This window comes from Aquarana catesbeiana, linkage group LG13 (assembly GCF_042186555.1).
Source record: "Aquarana catesbeiana isolate 2022-GZ linkage group LG13, ASM4218655v1, whole genome shotgun sequence".
In the NCBI taxonomy this organism is placed as follows: Eukaryota; Metazoa; Chordata; class Amphibia; order Anura; family Ranidae; genus Aquarana; species Aquarana catesbeiana.
In genome coordinates this window covers 53768632-53789860 of record NC_133336.1, presented here as the reverse complement: position 1 = coordinate 53789860, position 21229 = coordinate 53768632, and the positions used below count along the sequence as shown (strand labels likewise).

The 21229-nt window shown below is 43.4% G+C and overlaps 1 protein-coding gene across 12 annotated transcripts in view; it reads left to right on the top strand.

Annotated features, from left to right (window-relative positions):
- MARK3 (microtubule affinity regulating kinase 3) overlaps positions 1 to 21229 on the top strand; it is a 140510-nt gene that overhangs the window by 87261 nt on the left and 32020 nt on the right. For all 12 annotated transcript variants that reach the window (XM_073610500.1, XM_073610498.1, XM_073610499.1 and 9 more), the window contains exons 8-11: positions 12 to 248; positions 9193 to 9312; positions 13837 to 13936; positions 17262 to 17374. In XM_073610500.1, the coding sequence (XP_073466601.1) occupies positions 12 to 248; positions 9193 to 9312; positions 13837 to 13936; positions 17262 to 17374 (570 nt within the window). The remainder of the gene's footprint in view (positions 1 to 11; positions 249 to 9192; positions 9313 to 13836; positions 13937 to 17261; positions 17375 to 21229) is intronic.

Here is a 21229-nt window from a genome sequence, read left to right as displayed (position 1 = left end):
TCATGTTGCAGGCAGAAAACCTTTTACTGGATGCAGATATGAACATTAAAATAGCGGACTTTGGGTTTAGTAACGAGTTTACTGTTGGAAATAAACTGGACACTTTTTGTGGGAGCCCACCCTACGCTGCTCCGGAGCTCTTCCAGGGGAAGAAGTACGATGGGCCTGAGGTGGATGTCTGGAGCTTAGGAGTTATTCTTTACACTTTGGTCAGTGGATCTTTACCCTTTGATGGACAAAATTTAAAGGTATGATTCTTTGGGCTAATTTGGAAATTATTCGATGCCAACATATCTAAATATGTATGTAAAATAAAATAAAAAGAAATGTCTTGGTGCTATCAGTACAGGTATAGTACAGTTCGCAGGTTAAAATATTTTTGATTTAACTGGTCCATCTAGTTTACTATCATTTTAAGTTTATAAAATCAACTCTGTCAGATTTAGCAGGCTACTGAATGGTACCCCATAGGTGGATCTACAGCCACATATTTCATTCTGCTGTGCCGTGCATCCCCACTTCTATGTGGGTAAGGTTGGGTGGACCTGCCGGTTTAATGGTTCAAGGATCTTGAAATTCATTTACTGTTGACTGACACATGCTCTCTGCTGGAAGTAACATATATACTCGAGTATAAGTCGATCCGAGTCGAGGCCCCTAATTTACCACAAAAAAACTGGGAAAAACTTATACTAGGGTGAGAAATGCAGCAGCTACTGTAAGTGGAAAAAGAGGGTCAACAATGCCCATCTGCAGCTGCATGCCTCCCTGTGTCCTGTGCATGTGTATGTGTCCCTGTGCAGCCTACCTGTGGCGACCTCCATCCTCCGATCAGCGTACGATAATACACTTCGGCAGCCATTTCACTGTTCAAAAGCAGCACCTCCTCCTCCTCATCTGTGATAGGCTGACCGCTGAGTGTTCTGCCTATCACGGACATTCTCTCATTCTCACCACGGACGAGGATGAGAGAATGTCCATGATAGGCTGTACACTGACTGCTGGGAAATGGAGTGTTCAGCCTATCACAGATGAGCAGGAGGCGCGGCTTTTGAAAGCTGGAATAGCCTCCGAACGGTATTATCACACGCCGGCTGCCGTCTGCCTGCGTGACACGCTGATCATGCTGACAGACGGCGGTGACTCGAGTATAAGTCGGGGGGGGGACTTTCAGCCCAAAAAAAAGGGCTGAAAATTCGACTTATACTCGAGTATATACGGTAGGTTTCAGGCATCCACTAGTTTGGTAAAAGAATATTTTCTAAGGTTAGTTTTAAACTTTCTTCCTGTCAGTGTGAGGGCATGTCCCTGTGTTCTTGAACATTTGATATTCATATTAAAATATTGCCCCACTGAATCTTATTCAAACCTTTTATGAATTTAAAGCTTACATGTATTACCCAATTTTCTCTTCTGTCCTCAAGATTGTACATATTAGGTTCCTGAAGTCTGGGGTGTTTTATTCCTCAGACCTATCACCATTTAACATAGTGTCTGCAGACTATGGTATATATATTTCAAAAATTGATCAGTCCTGATGTAGACAGCCTTGACATTTCTTGAGGCCCTAAATTGCCAGGATAGTACAAATGTCCCCCAAATTACCCCTTTTGGAAGGTAGACAGTATAAGGTATTTAGTAAAAGGCATGGCGAGTTTTTTGAAGTTTGTAATTTTTTTGTCACAATTTTTTTTTTTTTTGTTCTTTACATGCTGTCACCAGTGCAGTATAGCGTCATCCTATGACTGGTGTGGGGCTGACAGGTATATTAAATTGTGACAGTATGTAAAGAAAATGACATTGTTTTTATTTATTTTTTTTACACATCCTGTCGTCAGAGTAGTGTGACACTGTACTACTCTGGGGTATAGGTGAAGATCACTGTATAAGCAATAGTTTTAGCTATCATGAATCGGTTAACCATTTATAAACCGCTTGCTTTTGGTTATGATCTGTGATTGGCTACAGTTAATCACATGGTACAGGTAACCAGGTACCATGTAATTGCTGTGGGCCAATGAAATCACCAGTAAGCAAGTTGTTCGTGAATGGAAAGCCATTAATGATGGGTTGTTTACCTTGTTATGTGATCGCTATGACCAATCATAGCAATCACATGACACCCGATTAGCTGTAACCTATAATCCATTGTGTCCGGTGGTCACCGGAGGGGCATGCTGCACGCCCCTTACCCGGAGCAGGCATAATGACTGGGATGTGTTCTGTAGTCCAGTAGGGGAGAACACAGACTGTGCAAACACTGCTTGGGATTTTAATGCTGAAAAGTCAGTGCTGTAAGCTTTTTCACAGGATGTTCGGAGCTTGCTGAATTTCTGGCAGAATCACCAGGTATATTTTTTTTTTTGTGTACTTGCAGCATTCTGAGTAGACAAGACATAGAGAAATGTGCATGTAATAGATTTACTGAATTTTTGTTTAACCACTTCAGCTTCCGGAAGGTTTTGCCCCCCCCCCCCCCCCAAATATATATGGCCAATATATATTCTGCTACATGTTTTTGGTAAAAAAAAAAAAAAAAATCCCAACAAGCGTATATTGATTGGTTTGCGCAAAAGTTATATCATCTACAAACTATGGGATATTTTTATGGAATTTTTATTTCTTTTTAATAGTAATGGCAGCGATCGGCAACTTATAAGTGGGACTACGACTTGTAGTGTGATTACGGCAGACAAATCGGACACTTAAGTGACACTTTTTTTGGGGACCAGTGACACCAATACATTGATCAGTGCTAAAAGAAATGCACTGTCACTATACTAATGACACTGGCAGGGGAAAGGGGTTACCATCAGGGGTGATCAAAGGGTTAAATGGTTTCTGTGTGTGTGTGTGTGTGTGTGTGTGTGTGTGTGTGTGTGGGGGGGGGGGGCTTTAACTGTGGGAAGAAAGATCCATTTTCCTGCTTAGTAGGCACACAGGATCCCTCTCTTCCCTTGTCACAAAATGGTGATCTGCCTTGTTTACATAGGCAAACTGCCTTTCTGTTTCTCTTGGAAACGATTGGTGGGTTCTGGTAGGTATGGGGCGTACACGTGTGCCACCGGCCACTCGCTCCCAGTGTGATTAGATACAGCAGGAGTGGGCTGGCGCATTTGCACGCCCCATACCCGGAAGTGGAGAATTGCGTACCTGTATGTGATTCTGCACACAGAAGCTGCCGCCCCACAGTACATGTATGTGGGCCGGTCAGCATGTAGTTAAAGAATTTTACCTAAACAAACATGCACTTGAATTGTTTACACGCTACGTGTGATTGTTATATTGCTGCTGGGAGATGAGGGCATGTCAGTGGCTCAGAGCTACGGCACAAGCTGTCATTGGGAAAATTTGTAAGTGATTTCAAATGCAAAGCCATAGGCCTGTTTCACACAGGCTTCAGCTTGTATAAGAGCAGTGTGAACTGCAAGCTTTAACAAAGCATTTGCATGGCTTTCAGCATAAAATATTGAAGCTTTTAAAGTACCATTCAGTTCCAGTTTGGTAATGTTGAACACAGATGGGAGCGTTGATTGCCACTTTAGGCAAGCTGCTGGCAGGCTTTCAACAAGCTTCATGAAGTGCTGAAGCCTGCCTGCTAGCAGCTTTTTTTTTTTTTTTTTTTTTTTTTTTTTTTTTTTTTTTTTGTGGCCATCAGCACTCCCATTAGGATCAATATTCAACATTTACAAACCAAAATTGAATGGTACACTTCAACAAAACTTGCTGGAAGCTCTGCAAATTCTTTGTCAAAAGCTTGCTGTTCACACTGCTCTTGTACAAGCTGAAGCCCGTGTGAAACTAGCCTTAGAATTCACAGTGAATAGATCTGACAGCATCATTGGGCATTGAACATATAAATAAAGCTTTACACTGGTTACAGATCAGCTTTAATAATGTCCATGAAAAGACACCTTTTTTTCTTCACCAGCTCTTCCCGGGAAACATCTGAATGCTTGATCTGCCCTGATGGCCCGAGGATAGGAGACATTGTAGACTAATGTGTAAACTGTTTTGCTGGCAAGGACAAAAAAAACAATCGTGGCTGTTTTTTTTTTTTTTTCCTTATATAAATGCCAGTTTTCTGGTTGTATGCATCTTCGGTACTTTGAATTGCTGACCCAGAATCTGCATTCGGCAAGTAAGAGCGAAATTAGAACTTCTGATGTTTTTGTTCTAGTTTATTGGCTAAACTCTGTTCACACTGCTGCGACTTGGGATCCGACTTGTGAGACCCCAAGTCGCATGACATGTGAAATCCTATGGTGGTCAGTGAGAGCTGTCTTAATTGGCACTTCTGAAGTTGCTCTGACTTTAGAAAAAGGTTTCTGCACTACTTCAAGGCGACATCTATCCAACTTGTGCCCATAGACTTTAATGGAAGTCACCTCCAAGTCGGATCCTCATCTATAGTGAGGTGATTTGGATCTGAAATCACAGGAAGATTACCCAGGCATTCCCTGAAAGTCACTTCAAAGTTACATCATAGTACTTGACTACCCTTACTACTTTGGAAAAAATGTGACACATTGTTAGAGTCGATATTTCTTTGTTATTACCTAGGCAACTCACTTGTACTGTACCCTATGTGTCTCAATAAAAACCTATTGAAACGAAAGTAGTGCTCAAGTCACTAACAAGTCGCCTGGCAAAGTTGCATCGTAAGTTGCGTGACTTTCAAGTCGCAGTAGTGTGATCCGAACTGGACTAATTATACAATTAATGTGATTCTGCCCTGTTTTGAAAATGTTCCATTTTATATAACTTCCCAAGTAGGTTCTAGACCTACCACACCCGGTGATGACGAGCAGCGCATACGTTTAATATATTAATTTCATACAAGTGACTTCCTTTCCCATTGTTGGCCTACTTTATGCAAACTGGATTCAGTACATCATTCAGTACATTATTATGGATATGTTCATCAGTCAACATTGTTGCCACTAAGGATTCGTTGACATTGTGGCGTTCCAAATCGTGGGTGGAATCGCCGCGAGTCTACCTGCGATTCGAAGTGATGGAAAATAGTGGCACGCCCGTGCAATCCCCATCACTTCCAGTGGCACCCCGATCCCAGTGCGATTTTGCCATGATTCGTTGGGCGATAGTCGCGGTAAAATCGCGTAAACAGAATCGCGGGATGCCTGTAGACCAAAAAGAAGTACAAGAGCTTCTTTTGGGCGACAGGTATCCTGCCATTCTGTTTGCGAGATTGTCACCTGATGATTGGCGACTAAATTGCGCTGCGATCGGGGGGGCCATTGGAAGTGACGGGGATCGCATGGGCATCTCGCGATTTGCCACTGTTTCGAATCTCTGGGAGAATCGTGGCGTTTCCAAACACTAAGATGTGAACAGAGCCTAAAGATTAAAAAGTTAATGATTTGAAGGTGTTTTCCCAAGGTTTGTGTAACCCTTACTATTTGGTAGCTTTTTGTAGCCAGTTGTATGTTGACACCATTGGTCTAAATGGGGGTACAAAATGTGGAATGGGCTAAGAATAATGCATAAGATCATAGTAATGAATAAGAAAACAGTAACGTTAGCCCAATTTGTTTGTATAATGTGAAAGCTGTTACACCGAGTAAATTGATACCTAACATGTCATGCTTTAAAAATGGCGACATTTGGAATGGCGACAAACTACGGTACTTAAAAATCTCTATAGGCGACTCTTTAAAAGTTTTTACAGGATACCTGTTTAGAGTTAGAGGAAATCTAGTGCTAGAATTATTGCTTGAACAATCGCGGTAATACCTCACATGTGGTTTGAACACAGTTTACATATGTGGGCGCGATTTGCGTATGCTCCTGCGTGCGAGCTCGGAGGGATGGGGCGCTCTAAATTTTATTTTATTTTACTTTTTTTATTTTTACATTGTCCCTTTTTAAAAAAAAAAAAATGTAATCACTTTTATTCTTATTACAAGGAATTTTAAACATCCCTTGTAATTGAAATAAGCAGGACAGGTCCCCTTTAATGTGTGATCTGGGGTCAAAAAGACCTCAGATCTCACATTTACACTTAAAATTAAATGATAATAAAAAAAAAAATTATATAATTTTATTTTTACACACAAAAATGGGCTCTTTAAAGACGTAGGCAGAAGTGACATTTAACGTCGCTCCGGTCCTCCATGGGCATAGTTGAGTGGGGGCCATCTTGTTGTCACTCGGCTCCCTGCCCATCAGTACACTGGATCGCTTCCGCCGCCGCTGATCTCTCCGGTAAAAGGCAAAAACGACCGGGAGGGGGCACCTTTCCAGATGCCCATAAAAGTGATCCCGTGGGAAATCCGTCGCTGGGACCACTTTTATGTGGAACAGCCATAACAACGGTATATAATATCAAAGTAGCAATGTACGTACACGGTGGGCAGTCCAGAAGTGGTTGAAGCAAAACTTCTTCCTTTTTTTTTTTTTTTTTGGTCTCGAATAGGGTAGAGATGGAATAGAACGCTTGTCAGTTTTTATTGCTGTCTGTGTCCCCATTAAGGACATTCTCTCTTTTGACCTGTTTTACAGTTATTGAAAGTAAAAGAAAATCCCAAATTTTGGCCTGTCCCCATAAAAGTAACCAATGAGAAATTTTCAAATATGGACACTAATTCTGGTGACCTGGGGGTCCCCAAGGAATTCATTTAATTTGCAGGGAATTCCTCTCACTTCCTGTTTGGCTGTAGGGCAGGAAGTAAAGGGAAATCTCCACAATGGGGCACAGATGGAGGTTATAACCCTCCCTTACGCTATCCAAAATGAAAAAAAAAAAAAAAATTGCCTATAGTTCTACTTTAAATGCATAGTATAACAGTTTTAGTGGCCAGTATTTGTATTTCTTTCCGTATTGGCATTTTGTGCTGCCCCTCCCAGTAGGAGCTCTACTTTTTTGAGGTTTTCACAATGCAGATATCTGGCCAAATTCAGGTATTTAAACTGCTTGTGTTAAAAATGCCTTTCTTTCTTTTCTGTTGAGGGACACGGGAAGTCTTTAAAGTGAAGTTTCAGCTGTTTTTGTGTTAAGTCAGCAGCTACAAAAAGTGTAGCTGCTGACATTTAATAAACCCACGGTCCAGCAATGCGGTCACCTGAACCCCCGGCTCTCTCTCGTCTTTCTTGTTTCTCCCTGGCGCCGGCATTGCAAGTGTGGGCACCTGGCTGTGACAACTTGCGGCTTCACAGCCGGATGTGCATGCGTGAGTCGTGCTGCACCGCCTCAATGGCCGGGCAATCTTCTGGAACCTGTGACGTGTCCCAGAAGATTGCAGGCAGGGAGAGGAGAACTTCCGCTCAGGCGTAAGTGGGAGTAGGTACTTGTGAAAACTAAATACCTGCGCCCCCCCCAACAAAAATGACATGGCAAATGTGGCATGTAAGAGGGTAAGGAGTGTTTAAAGCGGAACTTCCACCTTTGGGTGGAACTCTACGTTAACCTTCCAGTTATACTGCTCCCCCAGGAGGCTTGAACACTGGCAAACAAAAAATGTAGGCCAGCCCGCAAGAACTCCTACTTTCAGCATGCCTTATTTTTTTATTTTCTTGCTAGTGTCCTAGGAGGATGGACATCTTTTGTTCAGTTCTGTTGTGTGGAACGACTAGCCTAGCTAGCACTTTTTAAATTTTTTTTGTGGCTAACGCTGTGAGACGGAGTGCGAACATCATATGTTGGGTGGAGTGTTATGCCCTATGCACTCTTTCCCACCATGCAATCTCGAAGAAACATCTCCCCATGACTGCTCCTGCTTTCAGAGAGCGGCATGGAACTTCGATTGTAGAGCCATTACTGCTGCCCACCTACAGGGATTTGGTCAACTACAGCCATCTGACCCTCACCCTGCAGCCAGTTGTCTGAGTTTCATTAGTACCTGGAGCCTTGCCTCCTACCCTGAGCCTCACGATGGTGCCAATGTCTGCAGCCTGAAGTTTTTTCCCTCTGCTCCTAGCGTTTATTATATCATCGGATCGTCTACCTCAGAATCAGTGTCAGCAGCTGATGACTCAGAATCCCATGCCTGGTCTAAATCTGATGGAGAATCTGAGTTGCTCCAGTCCTTTAGCTTGCACCTGAGGAGACGCAGTCCACTGCTATTACTTCCAAATTTAGAAACTGCGGTTTCTAAATGTGGTGCGCGCCAATACCCGTACGGGCTTACTGGTTTCTTCTGGTTTTTTTTTTGTTTTTTTTTTTTGGGCCAGTTGGCTTTTGTTTGCTGCATTTGCCCACCTCTCAGTTCTGCTTTTGAACATCCCAAAATTTTAAAGATTTTCTTTGCCCCCTCAATAAACAAAGCAGTTTTTTGTATTAGTCGTAATTATTTATTTATTTTTTGAAGTCCATTGTGTGCTTCTTCTACCGCCTTGTGCTCTCTGTACCACTTTTCCACAAGATGGAGGCACACTGATAGTGGGAGGGGGTTATCCTTGGCTGGCCTACAGTTTAGTTTTGTTTTTTATTTGTTTTTTTGTCAAGTCTTCCTGTAGGGGGCAGTATAACTATAATTAGACACCTGTGTCCCTCAGTGGACTTCACGAAAAGGATTTTGTGGTGACTACAAAAATCCTATTTTCATCCAAAGACATGCTGGTAGGTTAATTGGATCCTGTCTAAATTGGCCCTAGTATAGGTATGAATGTGAGTTAGGGACCTTAGATTGTAAGCTCCTTGAGGGTAGGGACTGATGTGAATGTAAAATGTATATGTAAAGCGCTGCGTAAATTGACGGCGCTATATAAGTACATGAAATAAATAAATAAATAATAATCATGTATGGCTTGCATCTTCAGACTGCAATGGGGGCCCACAGAAGATGATTGTGGAAACCCTAAAGATGTAGCAAGGTTGTGGGCTTGAAATCTGGCATTACAAGCCAGCTTAAATTCAAAATGCCTGTTGTGCTTGTGTTGGAAATGGAGAAATCCCCTAGGGGTGGGACTTTGAAGGCACTACCATAACAAAGTAATTTTTGGTATGGTAGTGCCTTCAAAGTCTCACCCCTAGGGGATTTCTCCATTTCCATGTTTACTTGGGATGTGGCACACCTTCATTGTTAGTAGCCTTGTTTGGATACCTCTGTTTCGTTGTACTTGTGTTGCTACTTTTTATAAACTTTTACTACTGATATACGCTCTTAAATACAGTTTTTTAATTTTTTTTTGTTTGTTTTTTAAATCCTAAAACTTTTTTTCTCTTCCTAGGAATTGAGGGAAAGAGTACTACGAGGGAAGTACCGAATTCCCTTCTACATGTCAACAGACTGTGAAAATCTTCTCAAGCGGTTCCTGGTGCTAAACCCAACCAAAAGGGGCACTCTAGAGGTACAGGATCAAAGTCTGTAAAGCATCCTGCTAAAGGTTTTCATTTTTAACTCCATCCCGCCGGTGGGAATTGGTTAAACAGCTTGAAACTGAATGTTTAGTTTGACACTGTAAAGGTGTAATGTGCCGCGTAGTACCCCACATGGTAGCTATAATTCAAGCAGTATCCTGTCCTAATATATAGCTATACGTTTAATATCTTGTGTGTGTTTTTTGCAAAATGTGGCGTTTTCTGTGATCTTTTTTTGAACAAAGGCCAACTTTAGGCTGTGGTTAACTTGGCAATGTATACAATGGTTATAATAATTCTACACACCCCTGTAAAAATTCCAGGTTTTTGAGATGTAAAAAAATGAGCCCAAGATAAATCACTTCAGGATTTTTTCCACGTTTTAAATGAAATTATACATTATAGGTTTAGGTTATAGGAGAAGTAAACACCCTCTCATAATTGGGGTGTGTTCAGAATTAAAGTATAACATAAGGCAAAACTTTTTTGTTTAAAGAGAGAAGCAAGAGATTCACTCATGGGATTTTTTTTGGCAGCAGACTATCAAATTGTCAAAGTAAATATATAGAAAAAAGTATTTTATTGTACAAATATTAAAATGCACAAAGATTTAAAATATGAGCTCTGGTTTACAAATCCTGACCCGTCATATATAATGACGCAGAATGTGCAAGTATACTGGACCAACTATGGTAAGTATTTCTGCCCTGAGCAATTCCCCTGGCGTGTTTTCGAAAACATAAGTCGTAGTCTTCTTCAGGGGGACTGCAATGTCTAGATACAAAAATATATTAGGCTTTATAATTGCACAATATTGCAAAGTCTACAAATAATATCTATATGGATTTACAAGGTATAGTTACCTCTAACAGATGGGAAACCGTATTGAAACCAAAGGCTTTTGCTAGTTCAGATCCCTCCTAGGCCATCTCGACCATTCACAAGGCGGAGAACGGTATGCATGAGGCCTAGGGGATGTGCTGGATTCTGTTCACCGCTTTGCAGGAAAACAAAATCCTCCACTACCACGGAGCTCTGCATTGGTTACATATGCAGAGCTCAGACCTGTCTCTCTCTCGGAGCCCAGGGTGCCTGGCTTACAAGGAACCATGTTTTTTGTGCCTGAAGAGGGTAGGGGCAGGCCCACCTGTGCTGAATAGTTCCCCAAAAGGGGTCAACAGTAAGTAAAGGCACAAAAAAAATGGCTTCTTGTGAGTCAGGCACCCTGGGCTCCCAGAGAGACACAGGTCTGAGCTCTTGCATATGTAACCAATGCAGAGCTCAGTGGTGGTGGATTTTGTTTTCCTGCAAAGCAGTGAATAGAGTCCAGCACATACCTTAGGCCTCATGCACACTAGTGTATTTTATAAGCTAAAAAAACTGAATGAAAAGGCTGATAGTGATTTTAGTAGCTTTTAAGAGTGTTAGCATTTGTACAATATGTAAAGAAAAAAAAAGCTGCACAAAAAAAGCTGTTAGGCGCGCTTTAGGAGTGTCTAGCTTTTTTTTTTCTGCTGGAAAACGCTCCAAAAAACAGCTTCTTGGAGCAGAAAAAAATGCTAGTGCGCATGGTGGTGGAGCCTTAGTAAAAACACCACACTGTGTACAAATAAACACTGGTTAGGCACACATTTAACCCTTTGATCATCCTAGATGTTTAACCCCTTCCCAGCCAGTGTCATTCGTACAGTGACAGTGCATATTTTTAGCACTGATCACTGTTTTAGGCCCCTTTCACACTGGGGCGGTAGGGGGCGTGGGCGGTAAAACAGCGCTATTTTTAGCGCTGTTTTACTGTGGTATTCGGCCGCTAGCGGTGCGGTTTTAACCCCCTGCTGGCGGCCGAAAAAGGGTTAAATCCACTCATATAGCGCGGCTATAGCCGTGGTATTGCCGCGGTATAGCCGCGCTGTCCCATTGATTTCAATGGGCAGGAGCGGTGAATACACCGCTCTTTCACCGCTCCAAAGATGCGGCTGACAGGAGATTTTTTCTTCTCCTGCCGCTTCAGTGTGAAAGCCCTCGGGCTTTCACAGTGAAGAAACAGCGGAGGCTGTTTTGGGGCGGTTTGCAAGCGGTATTTTTAGCGCAATAAGGCCTGCAAACCACCCCAGTGTGAAAGGGGCCTTAGTGTCATTGGTTCCCACAAAGTGTCAGGCTGTCCGCTGCAGTATTGCAGTCTTATTACAAGTCGCTGATCACTGCCATCACTTGTGTGTGTGTGTGTGTGTGTGTGTGTGTATATATATATATATATATATGTGTGTGTGTATGTGTGTATATATCTATCTATCTATCTATCTATCTAGATATATATAGATATATCTATATATCTCTATCAATCAGAATGTATACCATAGATTATAGACTCTAATTGTTGCGCAAATCAATCAATATACGCTTATTGGGATTTTTTTTTTTTTTTTTTTTTTTAACCAAAAATATGTAACCGAGTACATATTGGCCTAAATTTATGAAAAAATTTAATATTTTTTTTGAACATTTTTCATTGGATATGTTTTATAGCAGAGTGTAAAAAAATATATAATTATATAAAGTCTACCCACCCCTGCTAAAATGTCAGGTTTCTGTGGTGTAAAAAAAATAAATTGACAAAGATAAATCATTTCAGAACTTTTTCCACCTTTTTAATGTGACCTATAAACTGTGCAACTCAATCGAAAAACAAACTGAAATCTTTTAGTGGAGGGAAGTAAAAATAAAATATGGTTGCATAAATGTGCACACCCTTAAACTAATACTTTGTTGGAGCACCCTTTTGATTTTGTTACAACACTCGGTCTTTTTGGGTAGGAGTCTCTTTATGGCACATCTTGACTTGGCAATATTTGCCCACTCTCCTTTGCAAAAATACTCCAAATCTGTCAATGCAAGGGAATCTCCTGTGCACAGCCCTCTTCAGATCACCCCACAGATTTTCAATGGGATTCAGGTTCGGGCTCTGGCTGGGCCATTCCAAAACTTTAATCTTCTGGTGAAGCCATTCCTTTGTTGATTTGGATGTATGCTTTGGGTCGTTTTCATGCTGAAAGATGAAGTTCCTCTTCATGTTCAGCTTTCCAGCAGAAGCCTGAAGGTTTTGTGCAATATTGATTGGTATTTGCCACTGTTCATAATTTCCTCTACCTTGACTAAGTTCCAGCTGAAGAAAAATATCCCCAAAGCATGATGCTGCCACCACCATGCTTCACTGTGGGTATGGTGTTCTTTTGGTGATGTGCGGTGTTGTTTAGCACCAAATATCTTTTGGAATTATGGCCAAAAAGTTCAACCTCGGTTTAATCAGACCATAACACATTTTTCCCACATGCTTTTGGGAGACTTCAGATGTGTTTTTGCAAAATTTAGCCAGGCTTGGATATTTTTCTTAAGAAAAGTCTTGCCACTCCACCCCATAGCCCAGACATATGAAGAATACGGGAGATTGTTGTCACATGTACCACACAGCCAGTACTTGCCAGATATTCCTGCAGCTCCTTTAGAGCTGCTGTAGGCCTCTTGGCAGCCTCCCTGACCAGTTTTCTTCTCGTCTTTTCATCAATTTTGGAGGGATGTCCAGTTCTTGGTAATGTCACTGTTGTGCCATATTTTCCCCACTCGATAAGAACATTAAATTTATGTACAGCCTTGCATGACCACGCATTTGTCAGTTTAAAGTAACGCAGTTCCATATAGCAAAATAAATGACCTGGTCATGAAGGGGGTAAATCTTTCGGAGGTAAAATGGTTAAAGGTGGAAAGTGATTTGTCTTGGTCTTTTTTTTTTTTTTTTACATCTCAGAAACCTGGCATTTTTACAGGGGTGTGTAGACTTTAATTACATTGTGCCTTTTATTATTTTATTTTTTTTATATATATTTTTTCAGGGCATGAGGCTTTTTATTTTGTATTTTGTTTTAATAAAGGGGGTGTAGCGTTTTTAGTTTTTCAGATGATTGGTCCTTTAAAGCTGGCTACAACATTATACAATTTTCTCATCAATTTTTCCTTTAGATTTATCAAAACCATATAATAGGGGGTCAAACCCAAACCCTTTCAAATTGCATGCAGTCAGGCAGGCCCTTGCACTACATAGTTGAAGGTAAATCTAAAAAAAAAAAGTAACAAAAATGTGTACAGTATAATGTGTGGCCAGCTTTAGTCTTTTCAATGACCTCTCAATGCCATTTACTTATCTAGGCTTCACTCTGTGGGGCTCACTAGGAACAGGCTGATAGAACCATAACATAAGCCAGTTAATGAGCCCTGTGTATTAACGCAAATACAGATATTGCTGTGCCTTTGCCAAGCTTTGAAGATCTTATGCTTGAGTGGTTTTCTCCTTTGCTAATTTGTATGCTGCCTCCTTTTTAGAAAAAGGTGTTGTGTGGTTTAATAAGCAGACTTGACAGCCGGTGTGATTTCTTACTGGCTCATTTAACCTGTGCTGTGCTTTCACTAAGTTTCTTTATTCCCCCCTCTTCTCTTGTTGCATCTTTGTGTTTCCATTTTAGCAAATAATGAAGGACAGATGGATCAATGCAGGGCACGAAGAGGAGGAACTGAAACCATTCGTTGAGCCAGAGCTTGATATTGCAGACCAGAAACGAATAGGTAATCAATTGTGCTTGTCGCTTATGGAGCGAAGAGTCTATATGCTCTGATGGGGACAGCTGCATATGACTGTGTATGACATTACTGTCTGTCAAAATGTTGTTTTTTCAGCAAGTGTTAACAGTGATGGCATGCCTCTGATGGCCCATGAAGTTGTGACCGAGACAGAAATTGCTTGGAAATCCCAAATCTAAAAGTTGTCACAAAAATAAGCATAGAGAGGAAATCTTTGAGTAGGGACATTTATCAGTGATCTATGGTCTATAATGGTCTAAATTCCCCTAGCTTTGTAGAGATTTCCTTTCACTTTCTTATGCATCTCTGAAAGAGGAGGTAGTGAGATTTTTTTCAACAGAACAGACAGATATGGATTTTATACCACCCACTCTATCCAAAGCCAAAAGGAAGTTTTAGCTTTACATACATATTTTAATGAACTCTTTGGGAGGGATAATGAAGACACGGATGGATAAATCCGTTCACATTCCCCTAAAGTAGGGGTGTCAAACTCAATTTCATCGTGGGCCGCATCAGCATTCTGATTGTCCTCAAAAGGGCCGGTTGTAGCTGTAAGATTAGATGTCCAGCACATCCCCTCCCCTTACATTAGATGTCAAGAGCCACCCCACCATCAGAAGTTGAGTCCCCCTACTCTCCCTAACATCACAGTGCACCCCCTTTCCTTATGCTGCTGCTGGGAAGAAGCTGGATGCATTACTAGAAAGTAGGGGTCTGGAGGAGGATCAGAGAAGGGCTGGAGCTCTCCTGCAGCTGCAAGAGGTGTGAGGACCACATGAAATGGCCTGGAGGGCCGGACTCGGCCCGCGGGCCTTGTGTTTGACACCTGTGCCCTAAAGTTTATCTATAGCCAAACTTTTTTTCTTTTTTTTTTTTGCTGGGGAAATTGCTCTCTATTTGCCCTGATGGCCATTGTCACCAGGACTGAAAGGTGAGGAAAAAAAATCGCAATTTTTAAATTGTCATAGGAACAGATGGGAAATCCTTCTAGTGGTGACAACTGAGACTTTCCCTCCTTTAGGACTCCTTCACTCTGAAATACAGTGCAGGTCACCCACATTCCTGTGCTGTTTCCAATAGCACTGCCATTGCAATCTGCAGTTGGTGACAGTGCAATGATAAATTCAAAATGCCTCAAACGCAGATCGCAAACGCAGTGTGTTTGCCTGCACTGGATCGCATGGTACAAATATACCATGCGATCCAGTCGCAGTGTGTTTCAAAAAGTAGTGCATGCATTACTTTTGATGCAGTGTGATTTTCAGCCCATTCAAAATGAATGGGCTGAAATCACACCGCACAGAACTGCATGTGAATTTCTCTGTGTAGTTCCTGTGCGATTTCAAATGCTGTTCCTAGTGTGTTTGGGCCCTCAATTTTATGTCATTACAAAAAAATATAATTGGTTTATAATTACCCTGACTATGTCTAAATAATACAGCAAATGTTCCAAGCAAGCTAAAGTGATATTAAAAGTATATACCTTTTTTTAAATGACAAACATGTCATACTTCCCTTCTTTGTGTCTTGCACAGAGCAGCCAGGATCCTCCTCTTCTCTGTTCCCCCACCGGCGCTCCTGGCCCCTCTTCTCCGAGTGCCCCCATAGTAAGCTGTTTGATATGGTGGTACTCGTGCATGATCGCTTCCCAGCCCCGCTCTGTGTGTTCATTAGACACACAGAACAGGGCTCAGCCTCACTGCATGCTCCCTCCTTATTGGTTGTAATTGACAGCAGGAGCCTATGGCAGAGACCCAGGAGAGCAGCTGCTCTCATGCACATCGCTGGATCGTGATCGGGCTTGAGTAAGTATTGGGGGGGCTGAGGGAGGAGCTGCATACTGGAGGTTTTTGCCTGCATAGATAGAATGCTTTAAGAACCACGTTAAGTTTAATCCTCTTGATGGGGTGCTATCTACTACTCAATAAGGTGAATAGTTTTACCTGCCAGCACACGCAAAAAAAAAAAAAAAAATTTCACTTAATTACAGATGGTAGCAGTCTCTGCATTGTTCTAGTCCTTTGCTCAGCAGGGACCCCTGGCAAAAAGCCATTTCACACTGCAGGCTCCTATATTTTGATGGTCAGTCATGGCGACATGACCTCCTATTATCCATCTGAGTTCCCCAAGAATCAGCACGGTTGAGCTGATTAAATGCATCTAATGAAATTCACGATTTCCAGGAAGTGTAAATGTCACAGATTAACCATTTGCCGACCAGCCGCCGCAGTTGTACTGCGGCACAAGGGTACGGCTGGGCGAAACGACATTATGTAACGTCGTTTTGCTCTGTGGCCCCTAGAGGCACGTGCCCCCTGCTCGCCCACGGAGCTGATACCAGTGCCCGGCGCTCGTGATCACCGCCGGGCTCCCGCGATCGCTTGTGGCACACCGAGAACCGGGATCTGTGTGTGTAAACACACAGTTTCCGGTTCTCTGAGGGGAGAAGAGATATGAACAGCGATCTGTCATCTCCCCTACACAGTCCTCTCCCCCTTCAGTTAGAACACACACTAAGGAGCACAACCCCTTGATCGCCCCTAGTGTTAACCCCTTCCCTGCCAGTGACATTTTGACAGTAATCAATGCATTTTTATAGCACTGATCGCTGTATAAATGCCAATGGTCCCAAAAATGTGTCAAAATTGGCCGACGTGTCCGCCATAATCTCACAGTCCCGATTAAAAATTGCAGATCACCACCATTGCTAGTAAAAAAAATAAATAAAAATGCCATAAAACTATCCCCTAGTTTTGTGCAAACCAGTCAATATACGCTTATTGCGATATTTTTAGTAAAAAAAAAAAAATATAGAAGAATACATATCGGCCTAAACGGAGGAAGAAAAATATTTATTTTATATATTTTTGGGGGATATTATAGCAAAAAGCAAAAAATATTGCTTTTTTTTTTCTTCAAAATTGTCCCTTTTTTGTTTATAGCGCAAAAAATAAAAACCGCAGAGGTGATCAAATACCACCAAAAGAAAGCTCTATTTGTGGGAAAAAAAAGTCAATTTTGTTTGGGTAAAACATCGCACGACCGCACAATTGTCAGTTAAAGCGACGCAGTGCCGAATCGCAAAAAGTGCTCTGGTCAGGAAGGGGGTCAAATCTTCTGGGGCTGAAGCAGTTAAACATGACTGCATTTGGCTTTTTGGTGAAAAGGTGCAAATCGCAACCTGCCTACAAGGTGTCTCCTTGACTTCTTTTGACTTCTGTGGGGCAGATAAAATAATTTTTATTGGGTATATACATATGTAATTTTATAAAACTGTGAAACACTAAAACTTCTTGTTCCCTAATAGACATAATGATAGGAATGGGATATTCAAAGGAGGAAATTCAAGAATCCCTCAGCAAGATGAAATATGACGAGATAACGGCTACCTACCTGTTACTTGGAAGAAAATCCTCTGAGGTAGGACAAACCAGCAGGCTATACAATTAGCTGCACATTTAGGTTATATCTGTGCTCTTTGTGCAGTTGTAAACTGCAGCACAGCACCAATGCTTAGACAAATCAAAATGCCTTGTTTTCAAATATGTCAGTACTTTTTGCTGTACAGGAAGTCCCCGAGTTACGAACACAATAGGGACTGTAGGTTTGTTCGTAAGTCGTAACACTGCATTTGTAAGTGTAACTTCCGGTCAGAACACTGCATTCGTAAGTGTAACGTCCGCCTGTACATGGATGTGGGATGTTCCGCGTGCTTGTTATGTTATCTGGGGCTCTTCTGACCTTGCAGTACATGTACTGCAGTATGGGATGTGTCCGGAGGTATCCAGGACAAGCGTGGAGCACTAGTGGCTGGCATTTGAGGGCGTCATGAGTAGGAGTCGTTCGTAACTCGGACTGCCTGTACGCGCGAACCTCCGCATTGCAATGATCGTTGCAATAAAAAGGCAAATGGTGCAATGGGCCGAGATTGGTGACTGTCTCTCCTGGCTGCCATGTGATCAATGCGGCTCACTGGTTTGAACGAGCCCTGAAACATTTTATTGTCTCTTTTCTGTATCTTTCCTATGTCTGCTTACATAAAATTAAAATTAAAAAAAAAAAAAAAACCACTAGGTTCTCAAAATGTAGTTACTTTGTCACAATGTGTTTTTCTATGGGATGCAAACCCATTTAGAAAATATTTCTGCATAGTTCTGTTTTAACCAGGTATATACTGACTACACAGGATTTGGCAGATGCTCTTAGAAAAGATTTACAAAACCGTACGATGAAACTAAACTAGATACGCTAATGTCTGTACTTGCATAAAAAAATTTAAATATTGAAGCGTTGCTTTCAATTAGAAAGATAATACATGTAGATTTATTGTAGATGATAATTGAGGACTTTAAATCTTACTGGGATAAATGGTAATAGTCTGCCAAACTTGCCTTTCTTGGACCGCATGCTGAACTGAAGGCAGCTTAGAGCACCATTTTGTCCAGTAAAGGCAAGTACTCCAGCCATCTCAATAACACTGGCACAGTACATGTCACGGTAACAGTGTTGTGCATTGATTGCACTGCTATATGTGCATTTCCACAAAATGTGAAGGATTTTTTTTTTTTTTTTTCGTGGTCCCATGACTGCTGTGCCTCTTGTTTTTTCCTTCATGCAGGGGCATTGGGTGTGCACCTGGTAAATGTCCCCTTTCTGTTCAACTACGTTGCCTGGCAGCCTTTGCTAGGAGATTTACACTCCATTTACACTTGTGCAACTTGTCATGCGACTTTGGACAACAAAGTCGCATGACGAGTCGTACCCCATGTTTTCCAATGATGACCATTCATATATGTGCAATTTCAAAGTAGTTCATGCACTACTTTGGTCTGAATTTCATACAACTTGATGGCCATAGACTTCGGTGTTAGCCCTCAAAAGTTGCATGAAAATCTTACAAGCAAAAGTGGGTCCAACTTTGCAGAGGGGACAACAAGTCACATCTAAGTCTCGCCCATCCATAGCTGCACCAAAGTTACACTCCAAAGTCAAGTCCCGTGAGTTTGGAGTCAGGAGAGAGCGAGACCTTGTACATGCTCTGCAGATGTTGCTGGCACTTCTTTCACCGTGATAATACCTGTACATAATGGGGTAGCTCTGGCGTGCCTATGCAGTCTTGTAGTCCTTAGGGTAGATGGTGACAATGCTGACAGAAGTGGTGATCCTCTGCACCAAGTGAGGTAAACATAGAAATAGTAGGATCAACAATTTACTGCTAGTAGTAAAGGGAGTTGAACTTTGGTGTATGTCAGTGGTGTATTTAGGTTTTGTGCTGCCCTAGGCCTGACTAAACGCATGCACCCCCCTAATTTAAATACGACCCACCCCATCCTGCCGAGGCCACACCCCTTCCTGTTTAAGACCCACCCTATCATCTGTAAACAACACCCCTTCCTCTTTAGGCTCATTTGGCACCTTTCAGGGGGGAACGGGTACCTGTTTCTGACAGGTACCCTTCCCCACTTCCGGGAGACTGCGCTGTCCCCTCTGAAGTTTGCCCCCCTCCTCCTTCCTCCGCTGGGCCATTCAGAAAGGGCAACGCGCTTCGCACATGTGCAGTAGGGAACCGGTCGGTTTCCCTTACCATGAATGATAGTGGCAAAACCCGAGAGCCAATCCGAAAATCGGCTGAGGTGTCGACATCGCTGGATCCCTGGACAGGTAAGTGTCCTACTATTAAAAGTCAGCAGCTACAGTATTTTTAGCTGCTGAGTTTTAATGCTATCACGGGGGGGGGTGTCTCACTGTGCCCCATCAAACGCAGTCACTGTGCCCATCAAACGCAGTCACTGTGCCCATCAAACGCAGTCACTGTGCCCATCAAACGCAGTCACTGTGCCCATCAAACGCAGCCACTGTGCCCCATCAAACGCAGCCACTGTGCCCCATCAAACGCAGCCACTGTGCCCCATCAAACGCAGCCACTGTGCCCCATCAAACGCAGCCACTGTGCCCCATCAAACGCAGCCACTGTGCCCCATCAAACGCAGCCACTGTGCCCCATCAAACGCAGCCACTGTGCCCCATCAAACGCAGCCACTGTGCCCCATCAAACGCAGCCACTGTGCCCCATCAAACGCAGCCACTGTGCCCCATCAAACGCAGCCACTGTGCCCCATCAAACGCAGCCACTGTGCCCCATCAAACGCAGCCACTGTGCCCCATCAAACGCAGCCACTGTGCCCCATCAAACGCAGCCACTGTGCCCCATCAAACGCAGCCACTGTGCCCCATCAAACGCAGCCACTGTGCCCCATCAAACGCAGCCACTGTGCCCCATCAAACGCAGCCACTGTGCCCCATCAAACGCAGCCACTGTGCCCCATCAAACGCAGCCACTGTGCCCCATCAAACGCAGCCACTGTGCCCCATCAAACGCAGCCACTGTGCCCCATCAAACGCAGCCACTGTGCCCCATCAAACGCAGCCACTGTGCCCCATCAAACGCAGCCACTGTGCCCCATCAAACGCAGCCACTGTGCCCCATCAAACGCAGCCACTGTGCCCCATCAAACGCAGCCACTGTGCCCCATCAAACGCAGCCACTGTGCCCCATCAAACGCAGCCACTGTGCCCCATCAAACGCAGCCACTGTGCCCCATCAAACGCAGCCACTGTGCCCCATCAAACGCAGCCACTGTGCCCCATCAAACGCAGCCACTGTGCCCCATCAAACGCAGCCACTGTGCCCCATCAAACGCAGCCACTGTGCCCCATCAAACGCAGCCACTGTGCCCCATCAAACGCAGCCACTGTGCCCCATCAAACGCAGCCACTGTGCCCCATCAAACGCAGCCACTGTGCCCCATCAAACGCAGCCACTGTGCCCCATCAAACGCAGCCACTGTGCCCCATCAAACGCAGCCACTGTGCCCCATCAAACGCAGCCACTGTGCCCCATCAAACGCAGCCACTGTGCCCCATCAAACGCAGCCACTGTGCCCCATCAAACGCAGCCACTGTGCCCCATCAAACGCAGCCACTGTGCCCCATCAAACGCAGCCACTGTGCCCCATCAAACGCAGCCACTGTGCCCCATCAAACGCAGCCACTGTGCCCCATCAAACGCAGCCACTGTGCCCCATCAAACGCAGCCACTGTGCCCCATCAAACGCAGCCACTGTGCCCCATCAAACGCAGCCACTGTGCCCCATCAAACGCAGCCACTGTGCCCCATCAAACGCAGCCACTGTGCCCCATCAAACGCAGCCACTGTGCCCCATCAAACGCAGCCACTGTGCCCCATCAAACGCAGCCACTGTGCCCCATCAAACG